At 42.6% G+C, this 13,509-nt stretch overlaps 1 protein-coding gene across 2 annotated transcripts in view; it reads right to left on the reverse strand.

The window, feature by feature from the left end:
- Nucleotides 1–13,509, reverse strand: part of clstn3 (calsyntenin 3) — a 38,369-nt gene that overhangs the window by 17,036 nt on the left and 7,824 nt on the right. Inside the window, exons 7-9 of one of the 2 annotated variants that reach the window (XM_024386079.2) lie at nt 11,210–11,395; nt 6,275–6,574; nt 916–1,028 (exon numbers count right to left, since the gene is read on the reverse strand). In XM_024386079.2, coding sequence (XP_024241847.1) covers nt 916–1,028; nt 6,275–6,574; nt 11,210–11,395 — 599 coding nt within the window. The remainder of the gene's footprint in view (nt 1–915; nt 1,029–6,274; nt 6,575–11,209; nt 11,396–13,509) is intronic. The other variant, XM_024386080.2, reaches the window with a different exon arrangement.

Consider the following 13,509-nt stretch of genomic DNA (forward strand, 5'->3'; position numbering starts at 1 on the left):
GACATGGAGACACGATGGGTCAGAGGTCAAGAAACAGCTGAACACAGCAGATACAACAGGAGAACAAACAAAAAAATCTACTAGATGTGCTACATGAACTTATCCCATATAATATCAGAATGTTTCTAAATGTTTTATCCCTTTTGTTTCTACTGAACACTACCCATGACACCAGACTGAGCACTGTAACAGTTCTTGTCGCAGAAGAGAGACAGATAAAGAAGTAAAGAGAGACAGAGGGATTTGCCAAATGTTATCTGTATCAGCATGGCCCCTATAATCCTACCCATTTTAAGCGGTCTGCGACCAGTAACCCGAGCAAAAACCACTTAGTCCCCCCTCCAACCTCCTCCCAAAACCGCACAACCACAGCATCCCCTTATCCCCTCTGCCCCTGCCTCTCATCCAAATCCTATTCTTCCCAATCCCCCTGCCTCTTGTCCATATCTACAAACTCCCCCAAGGAAGATATCCTAGCCTAGCGGTTAGAGCATTGCAACAGTAACCAAAAGGTTGCTTGTTTGAATCCCCAAGCCGGCAAGGTGAAAAAATATGCCGTTCTGCCCTTGAGCAAAGCAGTTAACCCCTACAACAACTGCTCCCCGGGTGTCGATGATGTCGATTAAGATAGCGCCCCGCACCGCTCTGATTCAGAGGTGTAGGGTTAAACTCGAAAGACACATTTTGGTTGACTGCATTCAGTTGCGCAACTGACTAGGTCTTCCCTTTCCCTTGTAGCTAGCGAGTCTGCCTTGGGATCAGGCTGTAACCCTACTTAATGCAGTCGTCTTAAAAATAAATCAATACAATTACAACTGGCAGTAAGTGAGCATTGGCCATTTTGAATGGCTCTTTCACTCATAGCGCTCCAACTAGCAACTGTTCCACCCTCATCCAGCAGCATTCCCATAGTACCTGCTCCAGTTTCCAGAGGAACTTCACGGGCCGCGCAGCGGAGACGTCGGGCCAGTAGAAAAGAGAGAGACGGCAGCCGTGAACGGAGAGAGAGTAGTGGGAGAAGGAGTCGTCTGAGGAACAGAGAGAGGAGACTGGCAGTCAGTAGACAGAAAACAGCATTTGAGACCAAACATGCAGAAGGAATAGGAGACACAAGCAGTGCATCTCACAACAAAAGGATTTTCATATTTCCTCGCCACAGACTTCATAGAATTAGACTGAAGCAGAGCCATATAGATACAGTATACATAGCTGTGGGAAGAAGGGGTAGTGAGGATGCTATAGCACCCTTGGAAAAAAGGGTGGGGGAAATAAATATATATATACACACAGTACCAGTCAAAAGTTTGGACATACCTACTCATTCCAGGGTTTTTCTTTATTTTTACTATTTTCTACATTGTAGAATAATAGTGAAGACATCAAAACTATGACATAACACATATGGAATCATGTAGTAACCAAAAATGTGATTATTCAAAAAAGCCACCCGTTGCCTTAATGACAGCTTAGCATTCTCTCAACCAGCTTCATGAGGTAGTCACCTGGAATGCATTTCAATTAACAGGTGTGGCTTGTTAAAAGTTCATTTCCTTCTTAACGCGTCTGAGCCAATCAGTTGTGTTGTGACAAGGTAGGGGTGGTATACAGAAGATCGCCCGATTTGGTAAAAGACCAAGTCCATATTATGGCAAGAACAGCTCAAATAAGGAAAGAGAAACGACAGGCCATTATTACTTTAAGACATGAAGGTCAGTCAATTCGGAAACTTTCAAGAACTTTTCAAGTTTCTTCAAGTGCAGTCGCAAAAAAACATCAAGCGCTATGATGAAACTGGCTCTCGTGAGGACCGCCACAGGAAAGGAAGACCCAGAGTTACCTCTGCTGCAGAGGATAAGTTCATTACAGTTACCAGCCTCAGAAACTGCAGCCCAAATAAATACTTCAGAGTTCAAGCAACAGACACATCTCATAGGAGACTGCGTGAATCAGGCTTTCATGGTCGAATTGCTGCAAAGAAACCACTATTAAAGGACACCAATAAGAAGAAGAGGAATACGAATTAGACCGGTGGAAATCTGCTTGGGCCAAGAAACACGAGCAATGGACATTAGACCAGTGGAAATCTGTCCTTTGGTCTGATGAGTCCAAATTTTAGATTTTTGGAGGAGGAGGTGTGATGGTGCTATGCTGGTGATACTGTCTGTGATGTATTTAGAATTCAAGGCACGCTTAACCAGCATGACTACCACAGCATAATGCAGCGATAACCCATCGCATCTGGTTTGGGCTTAGTGGGATTATCATTTGTTTTTCAACAGGACAATGACCCAAAACACACTTTCAGGCTGTGAAAGGGCTATTTGACCAAGGAGAGTGATGGAGTGCTGCATCAGATGACCTGGCCTCCACAATCACCTGACCTTAACCCAATTGAGATGGTTTGGGATGAGTTGGACCGCAGAGTGAAGGAAATTGAAGGAACTTCTGGAAATTCACCTTTCAGGTCTCTCACTGTTGCCGCTTGCTGTGGACCTCCCTCTGCCCCCAGCTGTGCCCTCGATACCATGTGTGGGTTGATTGCCCCCCCCATCTATCTTCTGAGCTCGTGCTGCTGGGTGACCTAGACTGGGACATGCTTAACACCCAGGCCATCCTGCGGACTGGGCTTGATGCCCTCAATCTCACATGGATTGTCGATGAGCCTACCAGGTACAACCCTCATAGATGTCATCCTAACTAATTCGCCCTCCAAATGCACCTCTGCTGTTTTCAATCAAGATCTCGGCGATCACTGCCTCATTGCCTGCATCCGTAATAGGTCTGCGACCAAACGACCACCCCTCATCACTGAAACACTTCTGCGAGCAGGCCTTTCTAATCGACCTGGCCGGGGTATCCTGGAATGACATTGACCTCATCCCGTCAGTAGATGATGCCTGGCTATTCTTTAAAAGTGCCTTCCTCACCCTCTTAAATTAGCATGCCCCTCTCAAAAATGTAGAACTAGGAATAGATATTGTCCTTGGTTCACTCCAGACCTGTCTGCCCTTAACCAACACAAAAACATCCTGTGGCGTTCTGCATTGGCATCGAATAGCCCCCGTGATATCCAACTTTTCAGGGAAGTTAGGAACAAATATACACAGGCAGTTAGAAAAGCGAAAGGCAAGCTTTTTCAAACAGAAATTTTCATCCTGTAGTACTAACTCAAAAAGGTCTGGGACACTGTAAAGTCCATGGAGAATAAGAGCACCTCCTCCCAGCTGCCCACTGCTCTGAGGCTAGGAAACACTGTCACCACCGATAAATCCACTATATTGAGAATTTCAATGGAATCTCTCTACGGCTGGCCATGCTTTCCACATGGCTGCCCCTACCCCGGTCAACTGCCCGACACCCTCCACAGCAACCCGCCAAAGCCCCCACCATTTCTCCTTTACCCAAATCCAGATACCTGATGTTCTGAAAGAGCTACGGAATCTGGATCCCTACAAATTAGCCGGGTTAGACAATCTGGACCCTCTCTTTCTAAAATTATCTGCCGAAATCGTTGCAACCCCTATTACTGGCCTGTTCGGCCTCTCTTTCGTGTCGTCTGAGATTCCCAAAGATTGGAAAGCTGCCTCTTCAGAGGGGGTGACACTCTGGACCCAAGCTGCTGCAGACCTGTGTCTGTCCTACCCTGTCTTTCTAGGGTCTTCAAGGGCCAAGTTAACGAGCAGATTGCTGACCATTTCGGGTCCCACCATGCCTTCTCCGCTGTGCGGTCTGGTTTCGGAGCTGGTCGTGGGTGCACCTCAGCCACGCTCAAGGTTCTGAATGGCGTTGTGGCCGCCATCGATGGGAGACATTACTGTGCAGCCGTATTCATCGACCTGGCCAAGGCTTTCGATTATGTCAATCACAAAATTCTTATTGGCAGACTCGACAGCCTTGGTTTCTCAAATGATTTCCTCGCCTGGTTTACCGGCTACTTCTCTGGTGGGGTTCGGTGTGTCAGATCGGTGGGCCTGTTATCCGGACCTCTGGCAGTCTCTGTGGGTGTGCCACAGGGTTCAATTCTCGGGCCGACTCTCTTTTCTGTGTGCATCAGTGGTGTTGCTCTTGCTGCTGGTGATTCTCTGGTCCACCTCTGCGCAGACGATGCCATTCTGTATGCTTCTGGCCCCTCCTTGGACACTGTGTTAACTAACCTCCGGACGAGCTTCGATGCCATGCAGCTCTCCTTCCGTGGCCTCCAACTGCTCTTGAACGCAGGTGAAACTGGATGCATGCTATTCAATCGATCACTGCCCACACCTGCTCGCCCGTCTAGCATCGCTACTCTGGACGGCTCTGACTTAGAATACGTGGACAACTACAAATGTAGTGTCTGGTTGGACTGTGTCTGGTTGGACTGTGGGCTCTCCTTCCAGACTCACATTAAGCATCTCCAATCCAAAATTGAATCTGGAGTCGACTTCCTATATCGCAACGGGGCGTCCTTCACGCATGCTGCCAAGCATGCCCTCGTGCGACTGACCATCCTACCAATCCTCGACTTTGGTGATGTCATCTGTAAAATGGCCTCCAGCACTCTGCTCAACAGACTGGATGCGGTCTATCACAGTGCCATCCGTTTTGTCACCGGGGCCCCATGCACTACCCACCATTGCGACCTGTGCGCTCTCGTTGATTGGCCCTCGCTTCATACTCATCGCCAAGCCCACTGGCTATAGGTTATCTACAAGTCTCCGTTAGGTAAAGCCCCGCCTTGTATCGGCTCACTGGTCACCATGGTAGCGCCCACTCGTGGAGCGCGCTCCGGCGGGTGTATCTCGCTGGTCGCCCCTCAGGTTCAATTCCTCCTTTGGTCGTCTACAGCTTCCAGTTCTCCGCTGCCCATGACTGGAGCGAATTGCAGAAATCTCTGAAGCTGTAGACTCACATCTCCCTCACTGGCTTTGGGCACCGGCTGTCAGAGCAGCTTACGGGTCGCTGCACCTGTACATAGCCCATCTGTAAACAGCCCATCTATCTACCTACCTCATCCCCATACTGGTATTTGTTTGTTTGTTTGTTTTGCTCCTTTGCACCCCAGTATCTCTACCTGCACATTCATCTTCTGCCAATCTACCATTCCAGTGTTTAATTGCTGTGTTGTAATTACTTCGCCACCATGGCCTATTTATTTCCTTAATAACTTACCTCATTTGCTCTCACTGTATATAGACTTTTTGTTTTCTTTTGTTCTACTGTATTATTGACTGTATGTTTTGTTTATTCCATGTGTAACTCTGTGTTGTTGTATGTGTCGAATTGCTCCGCTTTATCTTGGCCAGGTCGCAGTTGCAAATGAGAACTTGTTCTCAACTAGGCTACCTGGTTAAATAAAGGTTAAATAAAAAAATATACATATAAAAAAAGCAGCCAACAAGTGCTCAGCATTGGTGGGGACTCCTTCAAGACGGTTGGAAAAGCATTCCTCATAAAGCTGGTTGACAGAATGCCAAGAGTGTGCAAAGCTGTCATCAAGGCAAAGGGTGGCTACTTTGAAGAATCTCAAATATATGTTGATTTTTTAAACAATTTTGGGGGGCTACTACATGATTCCATATGTGTTATTTCATAGTTTTGATGTCTTCACTACTATTCTACAATGTAGAAAATAGTTTTAAAAAATAAAGAAAAACCCTTGAATGAGTAGGTGTGTCCAAACTTCTGACTGGTACATAGCGGTGGAAAAAGTACCCAATTGTCGTACTTGAGTAAAAGTAAAGATACCTTAATAGAAAATGACTAAAGTAAAAGTGAGTCACCCAGTAAAATACTACTTGAGTAAATGTCTTAACGTATTTGCTTTTAAATATACTTAAGTATCAAAAGGTAATATAATTGCAAATATATACTTAAGTATCAAAAGTAAAAGTCTAAATAATTTCAAATTGCTTATATTAACCAAACGGCACAATTTGAGTGTTTTAGTTTTTTTACGGAAAGCCAGGGGGGCACGCCAACACTCAGACATAATTTGCAAACGAAGCATGTGTTTAGTCAGTCCACCAGATCAGCGGCAGTAGGGATGAGCAGAGATGTTCTCTTGATAAGTGTGTGAATTGGGCCATTTTCCTGCCCTGCTAAGCATTAAAAATGTAATGAATACTTTTGGGTATCAGGAAAAATGAATGGAGTAAAAATACATTATTTTCTTTAGGAATGTGGTGAAGTAAAAGTACAAGTAGTAAAAAAAAAAAATTTTTTTTTAAATTAAATTAAAAAACTACTTAAGTAGTGCTTTCAAGTATTTTTACTTTAACTGACAGTTGTGACTGACCATTTGACTGACCATTCTTGACGGTACTGCAGACGATAGTCTCCTCCTCCCTGTGGTTTCCTCTGGCCTGATTAGTCGGAGGCTGGGTGTTGATCCCACCCCTTCGCATCCACAGCTGGAGGGTGAAATGGTCTCCGGATACGGCCGCGGCAACAGAGTCGGGTACCACAGCAACATGGGTGGAGCCATTGAAGGAGAACACCAGGGACGAATCAGAAGAAGGGAGGGTGGGCAAGGCTGAGGTCCAATTGGCTGCTGGGGACGGGGGCGGGAGTAAGTCCACTTCACCTCTCACAGCACCTGGTGAGACAGGAGTGAAATCACAAATGACATACTGTACAACCCTAGACTTGGTAAAGGCCTTATAAGCATTAACTATTTTGGGACTGTCTGTGGTTAATGTGCTTGTTTCAGGTTGGGAGTTCAAAACCGCTTTTGACTCACTCCAATCTTGCTGCATTACTGTGCTTACTTACTCTAAACACGTTAATGCCTTAACGAGCTGTCTTTTGGACTCATTAAATGTAAGCTTGGCTCTCTGGATTGTATTTTTGAATTCTTATCACAGAATGTCAATTCTGAGTTTGTCCTGATGGGTGATCTGAATCAGGACTGGTTAACATCTGATCAACTCAAAACTCTATGCAATACCTATAATCTCACTCAGATTATCAACAGTGTAACTAGGTTGAATATAAAATATCCTCTGAAATTTGACCGTAATCAATACTCCTCATCGTTTTAATGCTTCTGGTATATTTGCAAATGACATAAGTGATCACTGTGCTATTGCCTGTGTGAGAGATGGTAAAATCCCTAAGGAATCTCCACGTGTCATTATGAAAAGAAACTGGAAGTGGTTTGATATTCAAGGTTTTTTACATGATGTAGCATTGAATGGAATAGAATGGAATTAATCCCTGATGTTGAACTAGCCTTTTCTTAATTCCACAACGCATTCCAGGATGTATGCAATAGGCATGCCCCTTTAAAAAAATCAGGACTAAGGGCAGAGAGAACCCTTGGTTTGCTAAGGAATTTACTAAATCATAAGAGAATGAAATGCTATGTGGGCTAAAGCAAGAGGGACTGGTTTGGCAGATGATTGGATGGCTTTTAAACGTCTTAGAGATATGGGTGTGGCTATGATCCGTAAATTGAAAGCAGACCACTACCTGAAATCTACTTCACATATTTTAAATGATGCATCCAAATTTTGGCAAGTAAGGTTTGGAGTGCAAACAAGATACACAGCTTCCCAAACAATTGTTGGTAGACACACAGATTGTAACAGAGAACCTCCATTCTGAAAGACTTGAATCAGCATTTTTTTTTAGATGCAGGCAGTTTATTTGAAAAGGTCAAAGGTATAATTGAGCCCCCTAAAAATGTACCTTACACCCCTGTATACTCCTTCACTGGGTTCTCCTGTTCATCCTTCTCTGTTTAAGAGGTGTGTAAAGCCCTGAAAGAAATGGATGGGAAAAAATCCCCTGGCCCTGATGAACTAGACCCCCCCCTTCCTACACCTAGCTGCAGACATCATTGCTCCCCCTTAACTTGTATTTTTAACCTCACGCTTGATGTTATGGAAATCTGCTTTTGTACTGCCTCTCCTGAAAGGTGGAGATCCTTCGCTACTTGACAACTATTGACCCATATCAAAATTGTCTGTACCATCAAAGGTACTGGAGTCCTTAGTTAGTAGGCAGCTAAAGGCCTACTTCCAAGAAAACAACATCATAAATGGAATGCAATCAGGTTTTAGGTCTGGCCACAGCACTGTTTCGGCAACATTGAAGGTTTTAAATGACATCCACCGTGCTCTTGATAAGAAGTAACATTGTGTGTCTGTCTTTATTGATTTGTCGAAGGCTTTTGACACTGTGGACCATGCTGTGTTAGTGCAAAGGTTAAAATGTTGTGGGATTACTGGTCATGCTCTAAATTGGTTTATAAATTACCTATCAAATCGTACACAATGTGTAATGGTGGATAGTTGTAAATCTGAGTCCATAGAGGTGTGCTCAGGTGTTCCGCAAGGTTCTATTTTGGGCTCACTGTTGTTCATTTTGTATATCAACAACATTGGGGATCTTATTGAAACAGTGGATGTTAATTTTTATGCATATGATAATGTTCTTTATTCAAGTGGTAGTAGTTTATTTTTAGCTTTTGAAAATGCCCAGAGAGGATTTAACATCATACAATAGAATCTATATGATTTAAAGCTGGTTCTCAATTCGGGTAAAACAAAATGCATGCTATTTTTAAATGCCAGGCATGTTACTAATCATGTAATTTCTACATTGGCTGGACATACTGTAGAGCAAGTTAAAGTGTACAGACATTTGGGTGTGTGGGTTGATGATAAGCTGAGCTTCACAGTGCATGTAAAGGACTTCAGAAGGTTTTTATTACCGGCATAAGGCTTGTTTTTCTTTGGAGGGCAGGAAGGAGCTGGTACGATGTACATTACTGGCGGTTTTAGATTTTAGTGATGTTATACAGTTGAAGTCAGAAGTTTACATACAATTAGGTTGGAGTCCTTAAAACTTGTTTTAGAACCACTGAACAAATTTCTTGTTAACAAACTGTAGTTTTGGCAAGTTTGTCAGTATGTCTACTTTGTGCATGACAAGTAATTTTTCCAACAATTGTTTACAGACAGATTATTTCACTTATAATTCACTTAATCACAATTCCAGTGGGTCAGAAGTTTACAGTGCCTTTAAACACCTTGGAAAATTCCACAAAATTATGTCATGGCTTTAGAAGCTTCTGATAGGCTAATTGACTTAATTTGAGTCAATTGGAGGTGTACCTGTGGATGTTTTTCAAGGCCTACCTTCAAACTCAGAACCTCTTTGCTTGACATCATGGGAAAATCAAAAGAAATCAGCCAAGACCTCATAAAAAAAATTGTAGACCTCCACAAGTCTTTTTCATCCTTGGGAGCAATTTGCAAACACCTGTCTCCTAGAGATGAACGTACTTTGGTGCGAAAAGAGAAAATCAATCCCAGAACAACAGCAAAGGACCTTGTGAAGATGCTGGAGGAAACAGGTACAGAAGTATCTATATCCACAGTAAAACAAGTCCTATATCGTCATAACCTGAAATGCCGCTCAGCAAGGAAGAAGCCACTGCTCCAAAACCGCCATAAAAAAAGCCAGACTACGGTTTACAACTGCAGATGGGGACAAAGATTGTACTTTTTGGAGAAATGTCCTCTGGTTTGATGAAACAAAAATAGAACTGTTTGACCGTAATGACCATCGTTATGTTTGGAGGAAAAAGGGGGAGGCTTGCAAGCCAAACAATACAATCCCGTGAAGCACGGGGGTGGCAGCATCATGTTGTGGGGGTGCTTTGCTGCAGGAGAGACTGGTGCACTTCACAAAATGGATGGCATCACGAGGAAGGAAAATTATGTGGATATATTGAAGCAACATCTCAAAACCTCAGTCAGGAAGTTAAAGCTTGGTCACAAGTGGGTCTTCCAAATGGACAATGACCCCACGCATACTTCCAAAGTTGTGGCAAAATGGCTTAAGGACAACAAAGTCAAGGTATTGGAGTGGCCATCACAAAGCCCTGACCTCAATCCTATAGAAAATTTGTGGGCAGAGCTGAAAAAGCTTGTGCGAGCAAGGAGGCCTGCAAACCTGACTCAGTTACACCAGCTATGTCAGGAGGAATGGGCCAAAATTCACCCAACTTATTGTGGGAAGCTTGTGGAAGACTACCCGAAACATTTGACCCAGGTTAAACAATTTAAAGGCAATGCTACCAAATACTAATTGACTTTATGTAAACGTCTGACCCACTGGGAATGTGATGAAAGAAATAAAAGCTGAAAGAAATAATTCTCTCTACTATTATTCTAACATTTCACATTCTTAAAATAAAGTGGTGATCCTAACTGACCTAAGACAGGGCATTTTTACTAGGATTAAATGCCAGGAATTGTGAAAAACTGAGTTTAAATGTATTTGGCTAAGGTGTATGTAAACTTCCGACTTAGACTGTATATATGCAGGCCTCAACCACTACCCTGAGAGAACTTGATTCAGTGTATCATGCAGCCCTCAGGTTCATTACAAATCAAAAACGTCTAATACATCATTGCGATCTCTACAGAGCTGATGGCTGGTCGTCATTGACCTTGCATAGGCTTAAACACTGGTATACACTGATTTATAAGGCCATATTGGGTAAAATGCCATTTTATCCATTTTCTTTTTTAGTCAGGTCGGTAAATAAATATAAATTACGGTCTCATTCTCATTTGCTTCTAACAGTACCAAAAATTAGAACAGGTCATGGTAGAAATAGTTTTAGTTACTTAGCTCCGTGGTCCTGGAATTCCCTCCTAAACATTAAAACATTTGATGATCTAGGTTCGTTGGTGGAGTTTAAACACTTGATCAATGTATATATCATAGAAGAGTGTAATTGTCTTTAGGACAGCTGTTTTTAGTTAAGACTTCCGAGTTTTTAACGTAAAATGTAATTGTTGTACTGTTTGTGTGTTTATAGTTTTGTTTAATGTTGTGTTAGTGTATGTAAGTTGTTTTGTCTGAAACGTTGTTCCCCCTGCTACTATTGGACTAAGTCTCTCTTGGAAAAGAGATGTTCTCAATGAGAAAAACCTGTATAAATAAAGGTAAAATAAAAACATATATAAAATAAAAAGCTGATATTGTGAGTTCAATGAATATCAGGGCCTGTACTCTCCCGAAATGCATGACTGCATTACTTCATTTAATTTATGCACACACCACAAATGCAAGGTATTTTTATGCTTATGTGGCAAATAGGGCTAAAACCTATGTGGCTTGAGCATGCTCCATTTCAATCTTTGGATAGTCACAAATTATTATCCCAAAGATTGAATCCATCATGAATAGCCCAGACTCAAGCAGCACTCACCACAGAGTCTGCGCACTGATCGGTCTGAGTAGCTGTCCCTGTCACAGCCTTTCCCAATATGGCCAGTCTGCAGCTCTACGGTGGCCTGGATGTTCCACACAGTCTCTTCGCAGGTCTCCAGGTGCAAACTGGGGAACAGGGGAATGCTGCCTGACCCGGGGGTATACTCCACCCGCTTCGACCAACCTGAAAACCAACAAAGAAAATAAACCCATCAAAATACAGTGCATTCAGAAAGTATTCAGGCCCCTTGACCTTTTCCACATTTTGAGTAAGGCAGCTCCAAAATGCAGGTGTTTCAGACTAGCTCAGTGCTTTCTCTGGTGGTGGTGCAGCTAGCGGAAAAGTACAGAGCGTAGGGGTTGGTAATGTTTTCTAGTTGCGCCGTGATTGGCTCAGTGTTCTGTCACTCATGGAGACACTACGTCACCACAAAATCTATGGCAGAGCTTGACCATTCAAGCCCTCTGGGTGCTGCTAATAGATTTACATTAGAAGTGTCCATCCAAGAAGGCACAAGGTCATTGGCCACAGATGTCAAATCATGTTATATCTACCGTAGCTTTGATTGGACTGATCATGTTAACATCATACTTTCAAAATCTTAGCTAGCAAGCTAGACAAGCAGTCATCGTCCTGAATCAAGTCGACAATCTACAGGCAAATTCTTTTCAATCCTTGTCATATGAAGAGAAATTATAGATAAAACGTATCGGTGCTCATCTGTCATTGGAAGTAAACATAACTTGGAAATTGCAAATTCAACAATGAGTGGTTTGGAAGGAATCAGTGGCTAACTGCAAGCGTTGCAAAGCAATCACTTGCCTGCTATTCAGTGGAGGGAGTGTGTGGTCCAAGTCTGGGTTTAACGGTCTTTTTTCCAAGCTTAAAAGGATGAACATTCACATGCAACACCATGGGCCAGAAAAGGTTGAATACATTGGCCATGCTGTCAATCAAAACATCTGAAAACTCTGAAATATTCAGTGAGTTCAAGACAACTGGGAACTCTTGAAAAAAACTAGCTCCGACTGGGAAAATACATTTTGAACAGTCAATCAACTCAGAATTTGCAAGTCGGGAATTCGGGCCTTTTTCTAGAGCTCGGACCTGAAAATCACTGACGTCATGATTCGACCTTCTTTTTCCCCCAGAGTTTCCAGTTGTCTTGAAAGCACCATAAATCCAGAGAATGCCAGACTTTGATGACAAAGTTTGATGACAGAATTTGCCAACCAGAAGGACTGCTGCGCCACCTTCCTGTTCAAGTGAGCACAGAAGGCCAGCATCCTGGAGTTACCTTTTCAATGTTGATGTTGAGACTGGTGTTTTGCGGGTACTATTTAATGAAGCTGCCAGTTGAGGACTTGTGAGTCGTCTGTTTCTCAAACTAGACACTCTAATGTACTTGTCCTCTTGCTCATTTGTGCACCGGGGTCCTCTTTCTATTCTGGTTAGAGCCAGTTTGCGCTGTTCTGTGAAGGGAGTAGTACACAGTGTTGTACGAGATCTTCAGTTTCTTGGCAATTTCTCGCATGGAATAGCCTTCATTTCTCAGAACAAGAATAGACTGACAAGTTTCAGAAGAAAGGTCTTTGCTTCTGGCCATTTTGAGCCTGTAATCGAACTCGCAAATGCTGATGCTCCAGATACTCAACTAGTCTAAAGGCCTGTTTTATTGCTTCTATAATCAGAATAACAGTTTTCAGCTGTGCTAACATAATTGCAAAAGGGTTTTCTAATGATAAATTAGCTTTATGAAATGATAAACTTGGATTAGCTAACACAACGTTCCTTTGGAACACAGGAGTGATGGTTGCTGATAATGGGCCTCTGTACGCCTATGTAGATATTCCATTAAAAATCATCAGTTTCCAGCTACAATAGTCATTTACAACATTAACAATGTCTACACTGTATTTCTGATCAATTTAATGTTATTTTAATGGACAGAAAAATGTGCTTTTCTTTCAAAAACATTTCTAAGTGACACTAAACTTTTGAACGGTAGTGTTTAAACACTACAATTTTAAATTTAAACAATTTTGGGGGAGTTTGCCACACCAAGATTTACATGCTAAAATCGCCACTGCTAAGAAGACTCCAGGCTGTAATTGCTTCCAAAGGTGCTTCAATAAAGTACTAAGTAAAGGGTCTGAATACTTAAACGTAACTGTGATATTTCAGTTTATAATTTAAAAAAAAACTGTTTTTGCTATGTCATTATGGGGTATTGTGTGTAGATTGATGAGGGGAAAAAACAATTTAATCCATTTTAGAATAAGGGTGTAACGTAACAA

Source organism: Oncorhynchus tshawytscha, linkage group LG23, assembly GCF_018296145.1.
Source record: "Oncorhynchus tshawytscha isolate Ot180627B linkage group LG23, Otsh_v2.0, whole genome shotgun sequence".
NCBI lineage: Eukaryota > Metazoa > Chordata > Actinopteri > Salmoniformes > Salmonidae > Oncorhynchus > Oncorhynchus tshawytscha.